Source organism: Eschrichtius robustus, chromosome 16 (assembly GCF_028021215.1).
Source record: "Eschrichtius robustus isolate mEscRob2 chromosome 16, mEscRob2.pri, whole genome shotgun sequence".
Classification (NCBI taxonomy): Eukaryota; Metazoa; Chordata; class Mammalia; order Artiodactyla; family Eschrichtiidae; genus Eschrichtius; species Eschrichtius robustus.
Genome location: NC_090839.1, coordinates 15,853,402 through 15,874,720, shown reverse-complemented (window position 1 = coordinate 15,874,720; position 21,319 = coordinate 15,853,402). Strand labels below are relative to the sequence as shown.

At 48.0% G+C, this 21,319-nt stretch overlaps 1 protein-coding gene across 3 annotated transcripts; it reads right to left on the bottom strand.

Moving 5' to 3' along the window:
- Nucleotides 1–140: 140 nt before the first annotated feature.
- Nucleotides 141–21,306, bottom strand: TOMM34 (translocase of outer mitochondrial membrane 34). Of its 3 annotated transcripts, XR_011076863.1 has the most exons (8): nucleotides 21,074–21,306; nucleotides 16,349–16,448; nucleotides 15,055–15,207; nucleotides 11,954–12,123; nucleotides 6,791–6,938; nucleotides 2,042–3,429; nucleotides 1,656–1,797; nucleotides 1,414–1,491 (listed from the first exon to the last, which is right to left on the bottom strand). XR_011076863.1 is itself a non-coding variant. In XM_068565413.1 (7 exons), exons 1-7 carry the CDS (start codon nucleotides 21,198–21,200, stop codon nucleotides 1,017–1,019), a joined length of 930 nt encoding a protein of 309 aa, XP_068421514.1. In that variant the 5' UTR covers nucleotides 21,201–21,306; the 3' UTR covers nucleotides 141–1,016. The 3 variants fall into 3 exon arrangements, 2 of the variants coding, with proteins under 2 accessions (XP_068421514.1, XP_068421515.1); XM_068565413.1 differs by lacking the exons at nucleotides 1,656–1,797; nucleotides 2,042–3,429 and adding an exon at nucleotides 141–1,121 and having other exon boundaries at nucleotides 1,365–1,491; XM_068565414.1 differs by lacking the exons at nucleotides 1,414–1,491; nucleotides 1,656–1,797 and having other exon boundaries at nucleotides 1,820–3,429.
- Between the last annotated feature and the right edge of the window lie 13 nt (nucleotides 21,307–21,319).

Below are 21,319 nucleotides of genomic sequence, written 5' to 3'. Positions count from 1 at the left end.
TTCTTGCGTCCATGGGACGGTCAACCCTCTGAGAGGAGGGACCGTGTCTTTATTCACCGCTGTTTCCCCAGCACTATACGTAGCGCCTGGCCCATGCAGACATGCCAGTAAATTTGATCAAAGAATGGATGAGTGCGCCATAAGCAGTCTTTTTTTTTATTATTGCAAAGTTCCAAAATGAACCAAAACTGAAAAAGCGTAAATGAAAGCACAACAGCCATTTAGGTAGAAAACGTTAATGCGGTAGCTTCAACACCCAGTTCAACAGAATCAGTCAGTTCAGTTCAGATTAACATCAACATATTACAACGAACTAAGAAGCCTCGAGGGGTCCCTGCCGGGACGGAAGGACACTGACTTCCGGGAGGCCTTTCTCCCCATCTCGCCTTCCGAAGCAGCAGCCACACCTTCCGGCTCTTGAAACAGCTCAGGCGCCTCCACGCAGGGGGCGGCGGCACAGAGCCACAGACAAAGCCGGCCAAGGGCCAGGTCCTGCATCCCCACCAAAGGAGGGCGCGGCCAAAAGGCACTGGGGCTCAGAACACAGAGTGCTGTGCCGAGGACCGGGCAGGGACGGCAGCGCTGGAGACCAGCTCAACAGGCTGCTTTGGGTGTAGGCGGCTCAGGGCTTCCCAGTGCCCCCCACGCCCCAGCCCAGGTTGCTCAGGTGGACCACGGTGAGGGTGCCTGGGGACGCTGGAAGGGCAACTCGGTCTGGAGCGTGCTGGGCAGAGACAGCCGAGGGCTCTGCCTACGAGGACCTGCCTGTGTGACCCGCTCGCTGTCCGCAGCGCAGGGAGTTCGGAACAGGGAGAGACCTTTCCAACAAAGAGTCTTGTTTTTGACTACACTGAGCTTAATTTGAACAGGCAAATCCTCTTGAGGGGTGGGAGGCCATCACGTCTCTGAGGGGCAGAGGAGGGTGCTTCGGAGCTGGCGCTGGGGCATGCCGGGTCCCGGGAGCAGGCACGGAGGAAGGTGGTCAGGCAGAGGTGTCCTGCTGCCCCTCTGGGTTTTTAGTTTAAGCTCCGGTTAACCTCCTGCCGCAACTTCTGTGCGGGGCCGTTCCTGGGCTCAATCTGCAGGAGGCTGTTGATGTCCGCAAAGCTGGATTTATAGTCCTGAGAGGAGAGAGAGGGTGTGGGGATGGAGCCCCGGCCCAGGGACACCAGGCAGGGGTGGGGACCGCTGCTGAGCCCGCAGAGGGTTTCTGCACCCCAGCCTGGAGGCCTGCCTGGAGCACCTGGGCCCCTGGACGAGAAGGCACGTGGCAGGTAGCCCTCACCTGGGCTGTGCTCTGGAAGTGCCAGCACAGGCACAACTGGCTGTGGCTCTGTTGGTGCCTCTGGCCAGAATCTCTTTACCTTGAGTGCCTTGTAGGCTTGAGCCCGTCTGTAAAACGCCTTCACGTTCCTTCCGTCCAGCCTGAGGGCTTCCGTGCAGTCCTTCACGGCCTCCTTGTACTGCTTCAGCACCAGATGGCAGAGCGCCCTGAGGGGAAAGAGCGGGCCACGCAGCAGTCTGAGTAGCGCCCTGCGGCTCCCCGAACGCACCCACCGTGCTGGGTGCTTCCTCCCTCCCGCAGTCCTCACAGCCACCCAGCCCCCTTCTGCAGAGGGGACGCGTCAAGCTTCCACCACTACCGAGGGGCAGACCTGGGACTCAGCCCGGGCTCGAACGACTCGAGATCCTGACCGTGTTCGGTGCTATTGTTCTGTCCGCCTCACGCTCCCACACTGTACTCTTCCAAGCGAAAAAAGGCTTCCCGAAACGCTCCCCTTGAGAAAAATTATCTACCTTAAGAAAAAAACAAATACCAGGCTCTAAATAAATACCAGGCATGCTGACATGTTAGGGGTGAAATGTAAAGATGTCTACAACTTATGCATCAAAGATGAGAAGATGGATCAATAGATGGCTATAGTGACAAAGCAAATATAACAATGTTCTTTTTAACTGAAGCGTACTTGATTTTATAACAATGTTTATGAATTTAATTGGGAAGTGTATGGGTGTTCAATACATAATTCATTCAACTTACATTTTGAAAATTTTCACATTCTGCATCAACGGGGGAAAAGTATGTATTTGTATCTTTCTCATTCATTTTTAGTCCTTTCCCCCAACGATAATCACTAAAAACGAAACAGATATCCATTCCACCTCACTTTTTATAGTATTCACTTGTATGTACCATAATTTATTTTATTAATTCCTTATCAGTAGATATTTTTCAGTTTCCAGTTTATAAATAAACGATGCTACCGTCAACATCCTTGCGCATTAATCTTAGATGCCTATCAGGAGGGACTGCTGCATCAAAAGGTACATACGTTTAAATTTTTTATTATTACCAAAATGCTCTCCAAAAACCAGCTGCCCCTTGAGGAACACGGGTTTGAACTGCGCGGGTCCACTTATATGCAGATTTTTTTCAATAACAAATTCTAGAGTATTACACCATCTGCATTTGGTGGACTCCATAGATGCAGCAGAACCGCAGATACGAGAGGACGACTGTAAATTATGCTGAGATTTTTTGACTGCAAGGAGGGTCAGTGCTCCCAACAGCCGCCTCGTTCAAGGGTCAAGTGTACTTAAGAACAGTTACTAACAGAGACTATTCTCCTGCAACTGTACCAACCCTGGGTCTCAACCTTTAACTTCTGCCAATATGGAAGAAAACAGCATCTGTTTTAATGCAGTTGCTTTAAATATAGGTAAAGCTGAGTGTCTTTATGTAAGGTTTTTAAAACTTATGAAATAAAATTTATCCAACTTCTTTAATGACTTCTGTGGGTCCCCTTCTACCACCACCAAATACCTTCCCCACTGCAAGATAATTAACCCACACATTGTTCTAGAACTTACTGGTTTTACTTTTTACATTTGAAACTGTGATCCACTTAGAATTTATTTTAAAATAAGGAGTGAGGGTAGGGATTCGGGTTTCTTTTGAACTCTCTCCAGCCAACCCAACACCATTTATTGGATAATTCCTCTTTTTCCCATACTTTATCATATCTAAATTCTCTTATGCTGTTATTCTTTTCCTGTCAAATTATGGAATTATTACCAAGAATGTAAAAAAATTCTAGGATTTTCACTGAGATTGCATGGAACTTATAAATCAACTTAGAAAAAGCTTCTCCTTGTAACAATTTAAATGCAGGCACAAATTTTGTGGCATTCTTCCCATTGAAGAGGTCCTATGTTCTTTCCTCTTGAATGTAGGCAGGTTCTGTGACTGTCCTGACCAACAGAGTACAGAGGAACGTATGAGTCCCAGTGGTAGGCTACAGAGGTCTTGCAGCGTCAGCCTGTTCTCTGGGGACACTTGCTCTTGGAGCCTTCAGCTGCCATGCGAGAAGCCAGCTACCCTGAGGCCACCATGCTGTGAGGACACTCAAGCCAGCATATGCGACAAGGCTGCCAGGAGAGAAGAAAAAAGGCTCCAGCTTGCTCTATCAGTTCCATTCCCCAGCCATTTCAGTCATCCCAGCCCTGGTGCCAGGTATGCAGGAGAAGTGTTTAGATGACTCCAGTCCCAGCTACCATCTTGTTGACCCTGAATGAGAGACCCTGAGTAAGAACTGCCCTTTCCGAATTCCTGGCTCACGAATCATGAGCGAAATAAAACGGCTGTTGTCAGCCACTAAGTTTTAGAACAGTAGTCCCTGATCTAAATTTGAACACAGAAGAATTCTAAGGAAACTAAAGTGTTCTCTCAATGGACTCTGGTAATTTAAAGAATTAGCCAAATTTCTGGGAAGTAGAGGAACCACAGTATAAGCATTAGGTGCTATTTGGTGACTTCCGAATATAAATGTTGCAATGAAAATGATTACATATGAACTCCAAAGATTATATTCAAGATGTGAAAAACGCATAACTTTGGCTTATAGAATAAACACCCTTGGCTTTTGGTAAACAGAATGATTTTGTATCCAATCAGAAGGGTTTTCATCATGAAGGAGACAAGACAAGTGAGTGAAAAGGAACTCAAGCTTTGGAGTATAAACACCTGACTTAAGTCGCAGCTCCACCATGTATTAGTTGTTTAGCTTTATGATCATTTAATTCATCTTTCTGAACCCGTTTTCTCTTAGGTAAACTGGGACCATGACCTAACCTGAAGGACTGCTGTTGAGTACTAAATGAGACTCTTCTGGAGGTCCATTCAGGGCCTGGCAAATTGTAGGTGCCAAGTACCTGACAGTGATATCCACTCAGGTATCAACTGTACAGACAGAACCGGAGCCTAAGATGATGCACTGGTTCATACAGATGCATATGTACGAAGTGGAGCATTAAAATGGCATCCAGGATGTGGTATATTCCGCCACAATGGATAGAAAATTGATCTGTATAAAGCTTTCAGTCTTCCAAATTAAATTTATACAATCAATGTAATTACAACCAAAAGCCCAACAAGATACGGTTTGGAATTTATCACAGTGAGCCTAAGGTTTAGCTAGAAGATCAAAGTTGGGAAAATAGCCAGGGATGCTCTGATTAAGAAGATTAAGGAAAAGACCAGCCCTACAAGATGTATTGCGAAGCAATAGTAATTAACAGTGTGGCACAGACACATTTGCATGAAAACCAGTATTGAAATAAACACTGTCCTGAATGTAGTAAAAATCCAGGAAAATGGGTTAGTAGAGGTCTCCAGCAACATGAGGTAAGCAAGGCCAGAGAGCCCACAGAAAGAGGAGTCAGAAGATGCTGCTGGACTTCCCTGGTGGCGCAGTGGTTAAGAATCCGCCTGCCAATGCAGGGGACACGGGTTCGAGCCCCGGTCCGGGAAGATCCCACATGCCGCGGAGCAACTAAGCCCGTGCGCCACAACTACTGAGCCCGCGCGCCACAACTACTGAAACCCGCGTGCCTAGAGCCCGTGCTCCGCAACGAGAGAAGCCACCGCAATGAGAAGCCCGCGCACCGCAACGAAGAGTAGCTCCCGCTCGCCGCAACTAGAGAGAGCCCGCGCTCAGCAACGAAGACCCAACACAGCCAAAAAAAAGATGCTGTTGCACAAACATAAACAAAGGGGCTGCAGCCCTTTTCCCCGAGTTAGCCTGGCTGACTGAGGCACCTGGGTCCAATCGGCCAGTAAAACCACAGATCCAAAATGCCAACATCCATGCTTTAAAACTAAAAGTTCCCTTTTCAACTCATTTGGCAGCAAAACCTGACCTGAACTTACATGAGGCTGCTTAGTCTTTCTTTACACCATTCCATGTGATCCTGGAATTTCCGTATGTTTCACTGCAGAAACACTTAACGATTAACTTCCGCGAGCTGCCCAGACCCTGCTGAGTGTTATGTGACTCAGCATATGCACTATGATACCTTCCTAAAATCGGAAACACATTTTATCCCAAGAGTTTTGGATAAGGAACGGTGAGCCTATAGGAGACCCAAGATTTCTGAACTAAAGAGTAATGTTGGGAAGGAGAAACGGACTCACAAGATTTATTAACGTCTTATAACAAATGTTTGGGTCAGATCTGGTCCCTTGCTGAATGTTTCAAGCTTCTGACAGTAAAACTACCAGATCTCACTGGAGCCAGGTTCCAATTCTGTCTCCGCCATTTATTGGCTGGGTGAGCTGAGGAAAAGCCCTTCCTGCTCTGAGCCTTGGTTTTCTCAACATTAAAACAGGATGAGCATCTACTACCAATACCTTTGAGGGCTACGGCTGAGCAGGGACTCCTACACAATAAAGAGACAGTACCCTGGCTCCCAGGCTCTCACTGTTGGTGGAAAGAATCACCGACCACTGGCGGCAGCTCAGGGCGCAGGCCCTTCTATAGCGCCGCAAGTCCGACCCCGCAGCCTAGACTGGACCCTTCTCTCTTGCTCAGGCCAGGCAATAGTTAATCCATACCCTGGGTTCTGCCCTGGTGCTCACAGACAGACAGTGCCGAAATTTCTAACCAGAGGGTCTTGGAGAAGCCCACGGAGTGAGAGTCGGGGAAGGTGCAGAGGCTTTAATACTTGTGTTGGGGGTGTGTTTGCATAGCAAGCCCATAGCTTTTACTCACATCCTATGTTTATCTGGTTAATGAAAATTCGGGGGGTGGGGGGGGCGAACAAAGCCCAGGCTCCCCTTGGGCACCCCTCAGTTTCTGCCCTTTAAGAGAGTGAGTGCCACCGGCAACGCCTATCTCACCGTGACCAAAGAGTGTGAATGCACGTTTTGAGCTGTAACACACAGGCATACCTCGTTTTACTGTGCTTCACAGGTGTTTTGAAGATATCAAAATTGAAGATTTGTGGCAACCCTGCATCGAGCAAGTCTACTGGCACCATTTTTCCAGCAGCATTTGTTCACTTTGCATCTGTTTCACATGTTGGTGATTCTCACAATATTTCAAACTTTTTCATTACGATTATACTCGTTACAGCGATCTGTGATCAGCGATCTTTGATGTTACTACTACGACTTGCTGCTCACATGATGACTGGCAATTTTTAGCAATAAAGTATTGTTAAATTAAGGTACGTACGTTGTTTTTTAGACATAATGCTATTGCACATTTAACAGACTACAGTATAATGTAAACGTAACTTTCAGATGCACAGGGAAACCCCAAAACTCGTGTGACCCGAGTTATTGCGATATTTGCTTTACCGTGGTGGTCTGGAACTGACCCTGCGATATCTCCGAGGTATGCCTGTACTGACTAAATGCTGGGATGCAGAGCCCATCACAGTCTAAGAGAAGACTGCGGAAGAGTGTTCGGTGTCCTGAAATCCCCCAGGCCAGCCGTGTGGAAGGTACCTGTTGCTGTACGTGGCGGATTCCAAGTTACTAAACCAGAGGCTCTCATTGTACTTCTCAATCGCTTGCTTATGGTTCCCCTTCTTTACAAGCTCATTGCCTTCCTCCTTCAGAACTCTGGCTCTCTCCACATCCCCAGCAGGAGGCACTAGATACAAATTCAGAAGAGGAAAAAACCATGGAGCAGGTGCCCAGCTGAGCTCCAGGAGATCTCCTGGGCAGCGTTGTCTTCTAAGCCGTCTAGAACGCTCTGTCCCCAGAGCGTTCCTGCACTGTGTAAAGCATCCTGCCTGAGTAATGAGACCCCCGAACAATGGCTTCTGGGATATTAAACACAGTTCTTCCTTTGGAAGAGATTGGGACTCCTGATATAAACATATTTTTACACACACAATGATGAATACACAATAAAAAGTAACCCAGGTTCTGGCCTCAGCACTGCCACTCAGTAGCTGGAAGTCCTGTGTGATCTACCTAACGCTTCTGGACCTCGATTTGCTCACCAATACACTGGGGGCAATACCTATTCCACACAGGGCTACTGCCGGGATGAAATGTGAGAAAACAGGAGAAAGTGCAGAGCACCCTATAAACTTAACGCAGGAGAATAAGTGAGAAAGTATTTAAATAAACAAGCATGTGGTAAGCAAGGGTGAAGATCCTGGGCTTCCAGAAAAGGGCAGACGTATCCGCTACTCCTCAGCTGCTTGGTCTGAGCCTGTGAGTGTTCTCCCCAACTCGACACCTGCAGCTGTGCCCCAGCCTTCGGGCTGGCGGGGTGGGGAGAGGGAGACAGGGAGAAAGAGAGACAGAGAGAACAAGGTGAAATGCCAGCTGCCCCGCCTGGCCTTGGGGCCCTTCACTGCACGGCCCCAGTTAATTATTCCAGCCCCAGCTCCCATACAACCTGCTTTTTCAATTTTTTAAAACTGTCTTTATAAAATACTCAATATTTATGACAAGGGTAAGGTTTTAGGAATAAAACTAATACCCTTGAACTCATCCCTCACCTTAAGAAACAGAACATCTACTAAGACCTTTGAAATCCTGTGAGCCTCTCCCGCAATCAATCCAACCCTGGAGGAAACCATTATCCCCAATTCTGTGCACACCAACCCCCCCCCACCCCGTTTTCTTGGTTAGTTTAACTATATATACAATAGTATCTATAAACTATTTCTTGTTTACGTTGTTTTAGAACTTCAAATAAAGGAATACATAATTTTATGTATTCTTTTTCCCCTCAAAATTATACTCCTGAGGTTCATCTGCGTGGATGCACACACCTGTAACTCCTTCATTCATTCTCACTGCTGCAATGCAACTGATTTATCCATTCTACTGTTTATGGAGACTTGGGTTATTTTGCTTTTCGCTCTTACAGAATCTTTTTTTTAATTAAAAAAAAAAATTATTTATTTTTGGCTGCGTTGGGTCTTCGTTGCTGCGCGCGGGCTTTCTCTAGTTGCGGCGAGCAGGGGCTACTCTTTGTTGCGGTGCACGGGCTTCTCATTGTGGTGGCTTCTCTTGTTGCAGAGCACAGGCTCCAGGCACGCAGGCTTCAGTAGTTGTGGCACGTGGGCTCAGTAGTTGTGGCTCACGGGCTCTAGAGCGCAGGCTCAGTAGTTGTGGCGTACGGGCTTAGTTGCTCCGCGGCATGTGGGATCTTCCCGGACCAGGGCTCGAACCCGTGTCCCCTGCATTGGCAGGAGGATCCTTAACCACTGCGCCACCTGGGAAGTCCCTCTTACCGAATTTCTGCTCTGAACGTCCTTGTACATGTCTCCTTGTGCACACGTGCACGAGTTTCTCTAGAAGCAGAGCCAGTGGGTTGCAACGTGCACACATCCTCAGCTTCACCTCGGCTCTGCGACGCACCCCACGCTGCCCCACGCTTGTCCCCGCTAGCCACCAGCGATGCCCCACCACTTCATTCTCTCACTCCTTCCACTGCCTCTGCCGAAAACCCCCTTCCCTTCGCGCCTGAGGAGCTCACCCTTTCAGGCCCAGCTCAACCTGTCACCTCCAGGAGCCTTTCCCCAGCTCTCCCAAGCACACTGATGGCAGTTCCCAATTTGAATTCCTCAAGCATTAGAGACTCTAAAGCACTTGTTCTTCCTCCTGTATTTTATTATTATTTTTTAAAATTTATTGACATACAATTTATCTACCATAAAATTCACCATTTTAAAGTGTACAAATCACTGATTTTAGTGTATTCCCAAAGTTATGCAACCATTACTACTACCTAATTCCAGAACATTTTCATCACTTCCAAAAGACACCCCATACCCATTAGCAGTCCCTCCCATTCCCCTGCCCCCATCCTCGGTAACCAATCTACTTTCCGTCTTTTAGGATTTGCTACTGTGGACATTTCATCTAAATGGAATCATACAATATGTGCTCTTTTGTGACTTCTTTCACTTCGCATAGTGTTTTCAAGGTTCACCTGTGTTGTACCATGTATCAGAATTTCCTTCCTTTTTATCGCCAAATGATACTGCACTGGACGGGTATACCACAGTTTGTTTATCCATTCATCACGTGAGGGACATCTGGGCTGTTTCCACTTCTGGGCTGCTATGAATGAGGATGCTGTGAACATTTGTGAACAAGCTTTTATGTGAACATGTGTTCGATTCTCTAGGAGTGGGACTGCCGTTGCGCAGCTCTTAAGTGTATGTTCGTTTTAATGCATCTCATGTGAAGCCCTTTACACACATAAAGCTTTCAGCCCCGGCTTGGGACTTGAGTGAGCAGATAGGAACCTATCTCACCAACACGTGGTGGGATCCAAGTCAGCTGGAAAGTCCAGCCAGAGTCCCACTAGCAATTCTTTTTCCTCTCTCCCATGCCCTGAGAGGCTCAATGGCTTCTTCAATTCAAGATGCTGTCTATTTGATAACAATTCAGAGGGCTGGGGTAGGGGAAGTGGTGGCAGGAAAGTTTCTTTTGACACTGATTGTAAGATACCTCCTGATTTGAAAAAGTTAAATTGTTTGGGGAGGGGAGAGGGATTATTGCATTTTTAGACTTGGGGAGATTAGTCTTACATTTAAAGGTTACCCCCAGAGGCCAACCCAGCATTTTTATAGAGGAGGAAAAGGAGGAATGGCTCCATAGCTTAGAAAACAGCTTAGGCCAACCCTTACTGCTGAGGCTGCAGCGAGAAGGGGTGTAGACACAGAAGTAGCAGGCAAGGCTGGGCGGTGGTCCCCCTACTGAGCATCTCTGATGTGGCCTCTGGGGGCAGCCCGTGGAGAGAAAGGTTACTCTGTGCTACATCAGACACTAAGCAACAGGGATCTGCTCCTTAATTCTCCACACCATGGTGTCACAGGAAAGGCTGAGGAGCTCCAAGTGGCAGAGCCCAGAGAACTCTGGACTCCAAGCCCAACCCTGTTCCTTCCATAACGCCATGTATTACTTCACCTCCCTGGGCCTTGGTTCCCCGATCTGTGCAGTCAGGAGAGTAAGCCCTTCCCTGCCTGAGTCACTCTGTCATTATCAGGACCAAACAAAATGAGTTAATAGGGAGGTGAGCACTCTTTCAAATGAAGGACACATGTGGGTGTATCATGGGCCTGGATTCATTTAAGCTCACTGATCTATTCATGCCACAGATATTAATAAGCACCTGGTTATAGGTCAACCTCAACTACCTCTTAAAGTAACTACCACTACATTTTTATTACCTACTGTATACTTTGTTTATCTAAGTCGCTGTAATTTCAAAAGAAGTTCCTTAGGCTTCCCTCCTAGTACTCATGCCTCCTACTCCCTGCCCAATACTCACGCCTTCCTGAAACTTGGGTCTTTACAGTGGTCTCCTTCTCAGGACTGTTTCGATGCATTAATGTTTTGGCCTTCCTCCTGTATTTTAAATTGCTCTGTTTATGTCTCAGTCTCTCACTGGGCCGAGAGCTTCCTGAGGGCCTCTCTGGGCCACACTGCTCAGCACAGGGCCTGGGACACACCTGGCTCTGACTCCAACAAAAGAATGAAGTAAATGGTAGGTGCACTGAGGGCATCGAGTTCATTAGCACCCCACGTTCTCATGCTAGGGAGGGAATTCTCCCCACGGCCAGATAGGTTTCCTCCTGGGAAGGGGAACGACTCCTGCCCTCCTGTACACCCGATACAAGGCTCCAGCCCCGCCTCCTCTGCACCTCCCATCCTTAATACCTCACTTGCTGGGCTGGGAGGACGCCCCTGGAGCATTAAAAGAGTTTCCAGTTGCCCCTGCCTGGAGAAGGGCCTCTTGTTTTTATAGACCTGAGGTGGACAGTCTCCTGTTTGGGGCTACCTGGCTTTGATCTCCCATCTCTTACTCACCCCCCTCCAGGGACTCATACAGTGTGTGTGTTCCTCCAGCTATGGAGGTGGAGCGGACGGCATAGAGCTGAGCTCATCACAAAATCTCAAGCCCTGGTCACAGTGACGAGTGCAGGGAATGGCCTGTGACCATATAAGGCCAAAATAAATTGAGAAGAGAGGAGCTGGGGATTTGGGGGAAAGAAACCCTCTCTTAGGTAGCTATCAGAAAAAGAACTCTTTCTCTCCCTCTGGGTCAGGAGGCATGGCACATGGATGCGAGTCAAGGAACTGCTACAGCTATTGTACTACTTTGGAGGGAAGAAGACTGCCTGCAGACAAAGCCGATACACATTAGAGAAGAGCGCAGACAGAAGTGCAGAGAAATGGAGCCAGAGTCTGATGATGTAGTGAGCTGCTGGAGCAAGCTGTGCCTGAACCTGAACTCCAGGCCTTTCAGTTATATGGGCCAATAAATTCTCTTTATTATCTTTACCACATGAAGTTTTTCTGTTCTTTCAAGCAAAAACATCCTAAATGATACATCCAAATGCTGCCGGAGGAATGAGAAGGGAACTAACACCGCATACCTGTGCGCCAGGCTGGGAGTTCAACGAGCCTCACATCACCTAATCCCTACACCTGTGGGGTAGGCTTTCTCATCGCCCACTGCAGAGCTGAGGAGACAGTCTCTAAGAGGTTAAGGCTTTTTTGTTTTGTTTTTTACTTTGTTTATAGGATTTTTAAAAGAACTCATCTTACACGAGGCCAATTTTTACAGGATTACTCTAAAGAAAGTGGCTCTGGGGAGACTGGACCCTCTCTGGGCAGGAAGTCACAGCTTACCTCTGCTCTTCGTAGCTGTGCTTTCTTTGGATTTGCTTTTAGCCGTCTCTTTGCAGTTTTCCGAAGGCAAACACTCCCACCTCTTCTGAGCTGAAACAGGCACCAAGGGGATAGAGGGCAGCTTCTGGCGCCAGTCGGGCCCAAAGGAGTCCATAAGAGCTCTGGTCATTCTGGAAAGGCAGGCAGGATCACAGAGAGGTTTCCAGCTGGGTCAGGAAGATATTCCTCCTCTCGTAAGCCCAAAGGAGGTATACGAGAGCCGGTTATCATCTGCCCCTGGTCTGAACCATCTCTTTGTACGCTTCTGACTCGCAGCAGGAAAGGAACAGGAGCCTGCCACCACATACGTCTTCTCAGGTCGGCCACCACGACACTCCCTCCCTGCCTGGCCCTCGCTTGCCACACTATGTTAACTTCAAAGGGATGATCTGGTGCTTGCTAAGGTAATTAAACCTGACCCCCAAGGGACCATGCATGCCCCAAGAACCACATGCTTTATATTTTCTTAATGAATCTATTACAAGGCCATGCAAACACCTGACATTTGATTAATGCTCAGAGATTTTTCTAAAAATGCAAATCTTATGTCATTCAAATTTTAAAATCTTTCAGTGGTTCCCATTTCACTAGGCTGGCAGGGCCTGAGACCTGGTGCCCTCCCACCCCTCCGTTTTTATTGTGTGCCACGCTGCCTCTCGATCCTCACGTTCAAGCGTTTGCTCGTGCTCTCCCCTGCCCCCAGAACAATCTCCTCCACTTCCCATTCCCCACTCCCACCTTCTAGGCTCAGGGACCATGCTGGTTTTGTTAACTGATCTCCAGCACCTGGCACATTACCGGGCACCCACGAGGGCCCATTAAGTATGTGCTGAGTGAGTACATGAAGCTAACTGTAACTTCTGCTCCTACAACAATGTTCCTGTGTTACTAGAATGAGGAGCTCACAGACTGATATCACTACATACTCAGGGGCTCTAAGCCCCCAAAGCTGTTTTTCTGATCGGCCCAGCTGCTTCAAAACTCTACTCTCCTCCACCCTGCTCCCTAACCCTCCTCCTTGGACTTCCTCACACCCTAAATACAAACCTACCTGCACGGGCACACAGCAATCCCTATTTCTCTCCCATCAAAACAGAAGAGCTGACAGGGCCAATCCCTCCACCTCCGCTCGGGATCCATCTTTCCCTGCCTCTCTTGGGCCACACTCGGCCAGCACCGCCCTCTCCCACATCTGCATTCTTTCTCTCTACCGACTCCAACTCTCAGCAGCTAACTCCTTCCTCCCGGGCAGACCCCTGACACGGCAGCTACGCTCCTCTGCCCCTTCCCAGCCAGACTCCTTAAGCCCACTGCCATTTGGCTTCTGATCCCATTGAACTGCTTCCATCAGAATCACCAGTGACTTCATTCCTAAACCCTGAGTCTACTTAAGCTCATCGAAACACCTGATCCGAATGGCGTCTTCGTCCCTCTGAAACGCTCCTGCCTTCGTGATACTAAACGCTCTGGTTTCTTCCTCCTGCTCCAGCTGCTGTTCCTCTGTACGTCCCTCAAATGTTGGAATTCCTCAAACTCCATCCTCTTCCCCCCACACACTTGCTGTGGTGCTCTGTTTTTTTTCCACAACCTCAAGCCGCCTCTACGCTGATGACCTTCAGATCTCTATGTTCGGCCCATATTTTTCCTCCTTTGCTCTGAATGCATGTAAATGCCCAGCCGGCTTCTTGCTTCTCTGGTCTCTGCCCCACAGTCACCTCCAACTCGGTGTGTCAACCACCTGGACGCCTCCTCTCTTCTTCCCTTCCCCCCACCCTCCAACCGCCAACACTTGTTGAAATACCACCTGAATGTCCCCTGAATCGGTCCCACTGTTCTCTATCCACCATCTCTTCTGGATTACTGCCCACCCGCTTCCTATTCTGTTCTCCTTCATGGTCGACACAGCGGGCGGCCACTCAGCTTTTCTCTCAAATCTGCTCATGTTGCCCCCCTGCTAAAGACCCTTTCACGATGCCTCACTGTGTTCGGATTAAATCCAAGCCCCTGGACACAAGGCCCTGTGTGGTCTGGCCTCACCAACCTTCCTGAACCGAGCCCCGCGTGTGCAGCGCCATGAGCAGCGGACTTCTCACCATCCCTCTAACACCTCCTACTCACTCACCGTGCACACGCTGCCCATGCTCCTTGCCGGCCCCTGGCCCAGAGCACTATTCATCTCTCTGTCTCAGCTCACCTTTTCTGGAAAGCCCTCTCTGGTCTCCCCCTGTTAGGTGCCTTCTACCACAGCACTCATCACACTGCAGGTTTGCCTATGACTGACTGCCGTCCTCCTGGAGACCAGGAGCTCTACTAGGGCAGGAAGAGGTATGTCTCAGTCATCAGCCCAGGCCCTAGTGCAAAGTCTGGCACATAAGTGGCAGATTTTGTTGAATGATAGAGACTAAAAGGAAGCAGAGAGAAAACAAGTCAAGCCAGAAAGGACGCACTAAACAGATACCATGGAGTCCTGTTCAGGGTTTCTGTTAGTGTGGTGTCTGGCTAACAGACCATGCAAAGAGGGAAACATGACCAGTTACCCAAATGAGGGCATCCTGAGATTAAAGACAACTGCTCAGAAGACCAGAAAGACATTTCACCTGAGGGGCCTTGTGAAGGGGTCACAGTACAATATACTGAACCATATCCACAAACAATAGCCCTATAGCCTGGGGTGACAGCTGCTTGTTCTGTGTCTTACTTTCCCCACTCTAGTTAGCTCTTTGGAGCAAGTGGGATCTATCTCTTTTTCATATCGGTATTCCCCACTGAACCTGGCTTAAACAGAGCTCAATTAAGTACTACTGTGTGAATGCATTTGAGCATCTAGGCAAAAAAAAAACAAAACCCCAAGCAAGACCCCACAACTCAGTAATTCTGACCCCTTAAAAACCTGCTAAAATACAACAGCAGACTGTCCTTCCACACTTTCTGCACATGCTCATTAGGAGTTTCTAAGCCTAGCCCAAAGGGATCCTCCCAGAGGACGACCAAAGCAATGGTTCCGAGCTAATCAGGGAGGACAGGACGTCTCAGAGAGACTGACCACAGTGACTCGGGCTCACCTGCTGCTGCCTTCCAAGGCTGACGTCACACTGTCATCAATCTGCAGCACGGTCAGGTAGTCCATGTAGGCCAGGGTGTACTTCTCCAGAGCCTCGTAGGCTGACGCTCGCCGCAGCAGGGGCTTCATGCCAAAGGGAACCAAGGCCAGCGCTCTAGGACAGGAGGCAGAAATGTCATCGGGCTGCTGAGTCACCAGGGCTCCCCGCCGCAGTTCCTTCCAGGTGGGGCATCTGCAGCACTCAGTACATGGGAGGTCATTTCTGACAAGACAATGCTAGACTGTGAAGTCTTAGAAGAGGGACTTTTCAACTTAGACTGAAGCGGAGTAGGGAAAGAGGGCAGAGAACCACTACTATTGTGAAATGTGTGCGCGCGTGCATCGATTTTCATAGTTGCAATCCCCCGAAATCAAGAATAAGTGCCTTGTAGCTTTCATGCTTCTATGTTTCTATAGAGCGTGGCCAAGTGGGAATAACAAACAGGCTTTGGAGCCAGATGGATCAGTGTCTGAATTCCACCTCTGCCACTAACCATGTGACCCCAGGCAAATCACTCTACCGCCTCAATCCTCCACAACCCAGCTCTAGCCTGGGAAGGATGGCTGACTTACCCTACAGAGTGCTCACGAGCGCTCCACGAAGGAAACCTAGCACGGGGCCTGGTACAAATCAACTGAGCACAGGCTCCACGCCCATGCTCACCTTTCTCCTCCTCTCCCACCTATCACCAGCGCATGAATCTAAGGCAATGTCACACGATAGCAGATCTGAGAACACATTAAGGTACATGTGCTAGTTTAGCGATGACCATGAAGGCAATCTCAGATTGGCTTGAAGAAGAAAGTATGAAAAATTGTTTAACGTCCTCTACACCTGGTCATTGATGGATACCATTTTCTCCTTTCTGCTTACTTCTTTCGAGGCTATCTATTAACCTCCATTCCTCTTTCTTTCTCTCCCTCCCTCCCTCTCTCACCCACATCCACCCCAGAAAAAAACCTAAGCAAGCCAGTTACTAGTCTGCAACTCTACCTCATTCCCAGGTCCCAGATCTCACAAAGCCTTAAAGGCCTACCTCTAACTGCCCACCCTACTCCTTTCAGCAGCAGAGCTGAGGCTCCAAAGACACAAGTCAGGGGCCACAAGGACCAAAGAGAGCTTCCTATTCTCAGTGACCTGCTGACACTTAGTGACATTTCCTCATATCTGTCGCAGAGGTAACTTGGTGGGACCAGAGAAGCCCAGCCTCCCCTCCTGAGCCCCCAGCACCCCGAAGTCAGCCCTGCCCGCTCACGAAGTGCAGTCCTTGATGCAGTCTATGCAGTTCCCATCCTTCAAGTGGCATGCTGCTCGGTTGGAGTAGAGAACACTTTCTTTTTCTGGGTCTGAAGAACCTGCCCAGGTGGAAGCAGAAAATGCACTATTAACAGGCTGGGAAATGGATGCCTCAGGATATCAGGGGTGCATCCACACCCTGAGCTCTCTGGGCTTTAGTAGGGCAGCAGAGATGATTGAACCCGATCAGGCTTGTTGGTCTGATGGGCTGGCAAGTCTGTCAAGGGAGTGAGAATACCCAGCTTCCTGCCATTCACAGGGAATCAAGCCTCTGCTCATTCACTCAGTCCAGCACTGAACTTGGTACCAGGCCAAAGATCAAAATGAAATAGCTCAAAGAAATCCATGTTGTAACTACCTGGGTGTGTGTGTGTGTGTGTGTGTTTGTTAATTTTAGTACAAGAAGCGTGTAAATCCAATAAAGAAAAAAGAGACGAAAATGTCATAAATGCTATGATAAATGGACTGAACAAGTGTTATGGGGACACAAAAAACTAATTCTACCTGCTCAGAGGGGATTTTGCCAAGTCCGCTGGGTCTGGCAGGACTACAGAGAACTTAATCAGCAGAAGGGCTCAATCTAGCCCTTGGGGAAGAGAATCATTACTACCTTTCCCTAAAGGCAGTCCTTATCCTTAGGAATCTCAGAAAGCTCAAGTCCTTTACTGTGGCCACAAGGATTTTCATTCTTAAAAATAATTTTTCAACCACTTCATACCCACTAGCATGAGCCATAATGAAAACAAACAAAAAGTGGAAACTGTCAAGTGTTGACCCAGTGATTCCATTCCCAGGCATATACCCAGAAGAACAGAAAACAAGCTCTCCTTTGAAAATTGTGAAACATATGGAAACCAGTATAACAGATAGTTGATATTCATCACTAAACTCAGCATACAAACTATTTGTTTCCACCTTTTTGTTTTTGATATGACTAAAGCTCCACTCATCCCCACCCTTTTCCCTTTGGCCCCTTCCCAGTCCCCCAGAGGTTGGCATAATCCTGAAGTTGGTATGTCACATTCTCATGTATGTCTATCTTTATTACATAGGTATTCACAGGCAAGACAAAATATCACTTTCTATCTTTTTTTTTTTTCTTTTTTGGCCATGCCGCACGGCATATGGGATCTTAGTTCCCCGACCAGGGATCAAACCCGCACCCAGTGCAGTGGAAGCGCAAAGTCCTAACCACTGGACCGCCAGGGAAGTCCACTTCCTTTTAAAGCTTTTCCTAAGTGGCATCATTTGCCTCTCCTGCAGCTTGCCTTTTTCACTAAGTATCATGTTACCATATTGATGCATGATCTCTTTCATTCAATACCAAATATAATAAAATTATCTTCTTTTTTCTCTTATGTTTGCCAGGCCCTGAGTGAGACAGCAAAGTACAGAGATAAGCAAAATACATCCTTGCCCTTAAGAAGCAAGCACAAGTATTCAAAACTTGCAATCTGGGGGCTTCCCTGGTGGCGCAGTGGTTGAGAATCTGCCTGCTAATGCAGGGGACACGGGTTCGAGCCCTGGTCTGGGAAGATCCCACATGCCGCGGAGCAACTAGGCCCGTGAGCCACAACTACTGAGCCTGCGCGTCTGGAGCCTGTGCTCCGCAACAAAGAGAGGCCGCGATAGTGAGAGGCCCACGCACCGCGATGAAGAGTGGCCCCCGCTTGCCACAACTAGAGAAAGCCCTTGCACAGAAACGAAGACCCAACACAGCCAAAAATAAATAAATAAATTAATTAATTAAAGAAACAAAAACAAAAAAACTTGCAATCCATCTCAAGTTACCAGAAAACGGTTGCTCAGAAAACAGCAGTGGTGTGGTGGAAAGGGCATCAGAACCTACAATCCAGCCTGTAATCCTGCACAAGTCATTCAATCCCCCTGATCACATGGGCTCACCTATCAGATGAAGGTATCATTTCACAGACTTGCTGAAAGGGTTTGTTGTATTAGGTTGCTCCCTGCTCTCCTTTCAAGATCAGGGGAACTGATCAGAGAAATCAAGGGACTTGCCCATAAATTACCTAGAAAATCAGTAGCAGGATCAGAACCAAATTCTGGTCCCCTGCTGAATCCAGACATCAGGCCAGCTCTTCTTGGGGCCCAGAATAAATCCATACAAAAAGACAAGTTTTTCCAGGCCAGCTGGGGTAGGATGAAAGAAAAAGGCAGAAATATCAATACCTCACATTCCTCAGCAACTTTATTAAGTTGAGATGAGGAGCTGGGCCTACAGAGAAGTGTTCTAGAAAACAAGACGGGGCAGTGGGGCAAAAGAGTGGCTTGAAACTGCAAAAATTCAAACAAAAAAGACTGGAACTTAGAGAGGATTTGGGAAAAAGTCTAGCAAAATGATTAAAAACTTGGACTTGGGAATCGGAGAGACCCACATTCAAATTCTGCCTCTGACATGTCTTCACTGTGTCACCCCAGAAGAGGCAATTTAACTCTTCTGGATCCCTCATCTATAAAGCGTCTTACCCGTAAGTTAGTATGAAGATAAAAAGGGATAATGTCTATAATGTCTAGCAAGTACTCAACAAATGCAAGCCAAGGAAATGAGAAAGAGGAGGAAGGCAAAGGGAAAGAGGTACCAACGAGGGGCTGAAAGGGGTTCCAATGAGGCTCTGGGATAAAACATTCTGGAGAGGCTTTGGGCAAAAGGCTGCTGTTGGCTGAAATGAGCCGGAGGCTGGGAGAACTGGTAACAAAAGGTTACTCCTCTGTTGAAAATTCTCCAGTAGCTTCCTATCAGGGAACAAAACCCAAACTTCTTACCATGAACTGCTATGTAAAATGCCTACACAATAAGGTTCTGTCTCTGTAACTGACCAAGTCTTACTACTTCCTCCACTGGCTCCCTGTGCTTTGGCTCCTGGAACACACCCGCTGATTCTGTCTGGGGCCTTTGAAATTACGGTTCCTTCCACCTGGAATGCTCGGCACCCAAGACTTTGTGCACTTGGCTTCTTCTTACCATTCAGATATCACCTCAAATGTCACTTCTGCAAAGAAGTTGTCCTCGTCCTCCCATTCTTCATAAAGGAGCTCCCCAGTCAAACCTATGACATCATCACATCTGTCTTCAATAGCCCTGATCATTACTGCACAGTTGCTGTTTGCTATTTACTAGCTTAAGATCACACCTGTGGCTCCCTCACCAACAAGGATGTATGACCCTTGAGAGAAAGAACCTTCTCCGTCTTATTATACACTCATTACATACAGGTGCTGAACAAATGTTAATTTAAGTAAAGACTGACCCGTTGAGGAGAATGAGAGTTGCCTCAGGGATCAGAATGAGGCCTAAATATCAGAATGGGGTCCAATAGGACAATTAAAAAGCAGGCAGCTCACACACCTATCAGGATGGCCACTATCGAAAGAACAGAAAATAAAATGTGTTGGTAAGGATGCTGAGAAGTTGGAATCATTGTGCCCTGCTGGTGGGAGTGTAAAATGGTACAGCTATTATGGAAAACAGTATGGAGGTTCCCTGCCCCCCCCAGACTAAAAATACAATTACTATCTGATCCAGCAATCCCACTTCCCGGTATGTATGCAAAAGAATTCAAAGCAAGATCTCGGAGATATCTGCACATTCATGTTCATCATAGCCAAGAGGTGGAAGCAATTCAAACGTCCATTAACATATGAATGGATAAAGACAATATGGTATATCCACACAATGGAATATTATGCAACCTTAAAAAAGAACGAAAGCCTGTCACATGCTACAACATAGATTATAATGTCATAGACATTATTCAGTCACAAAAGACAAATACTGTATTATTCCACTCATTTGAAGTACCTAAAGTAGTCAAAATCATTGACATGGAAAGCAGAAAGGTGGATACCAAGGGCTGGGGGGAGAGGGGGAATTAATGTTTAGTGGGTACAGAGTTTCAGTGTTGCAAGATGAAAAAGCTCCAGAGATCTGTTGCACAACAACGTGAATATACTTAACTCTACTGAACTCTACACTTACAAATGGTTAAGATGGTAAATTTAATGTTTTTCTTACCACTGTAAAAAATGATAAAACATCTATTAATATGGAAATATGTTCCTCTTATGTCATTAAGTAAAAAAGAACCAAGAGGTCTTCCCTGGTGCCGCAGTGGTTAAGAATCCGCCTGCCAATGCAGGGGACACGGGTTCGAGCCCTAGTCCGGGAAGATCCCACATGCCGCAGAGCTACTAAGCCTGTGCGCCACAACTACTGAGCCTGCAAGCCACAACTACTGAAGCCCGCGCTCCGTCACAAGAGAAGCCACCGCAATGAGAAGCCCGGGCACCACAACCAAGAGTAGCCCCCGCTCGCTGCAACTAGAGAAAAGCCGGCACGCGGCAACGAAGACCCAACACAGCCAAAACTAAATAAATTTATTTAAAAAAAAAATCCACACACACACAAAGAACCAGTAATAAAACCATGTTACAATAATAATAATAATAAAAGTGGAAAGAAAGGCCAAGGAAGTTTCTCGTAGGATGCCCAAGCTGGGGGATGGGGGAGGAATGGGCGGGCGGTGGGAGGGCCTGGTTGGCCAGTCGGCCGCGGGGTAAGGAAGCCCTAGGCCGAAAGGGCCAGAGCGACGTCTGGGTAGCTGGGGTCGGGGGAGACAAGAGGGAGAAGGAGGCCTGGCGGAGAAATGGGGGGCCGGGGTCGCACCTTGCGCCTGCAGCATCCGTAGCGCGCGGCTATAGAGTGTGGCGGCCTCGGCGAACTGGCCGTTGCGGAAGCTCAGGTTGCCGGCGGCGCGGAGCTCCTCCACAGAGTCTCGAAGTTTGGGGGCCATCCTGGCGCCGGACCGGTAAACTGGGGGTCGCCTCGGTCCCCCGCGCCGAGGCGTGCGGAACCGCGTCTGGGCGGAAGCACTAGCTGCGAGTGTTTGGGTGCAACGACTACCCGGGCGGG

What these genes read in the sequence shown, in the direction of transcription:
- TOMM34 (XM_068565413.1), bottom strand. Translation starts at nt 21,200, where the DNA reads ATGGCCCCCAAACTTCGAGACTCTGTGGAGGAGCTCCGCGCCGCCGGC. An exon ending in ACGGATGCTGCAGGCGCAAG is followed by an intron (nt 16,449 to 21,073) that starts GTGCGACCCCGG and finishes CCACCTGGGCAG; the next exon opens with GTTCTTCAGACCCAGAAAAA. An exon ending in GCCTTGGAAGGCAGCAGCAG is followed by an intron (nt 12,124 to 15,054) that starts GTGAGCCCGAGT and finishes CTGCCTTTCCAG; the next exon opens with AATGACCAGAGCTCTTATGG.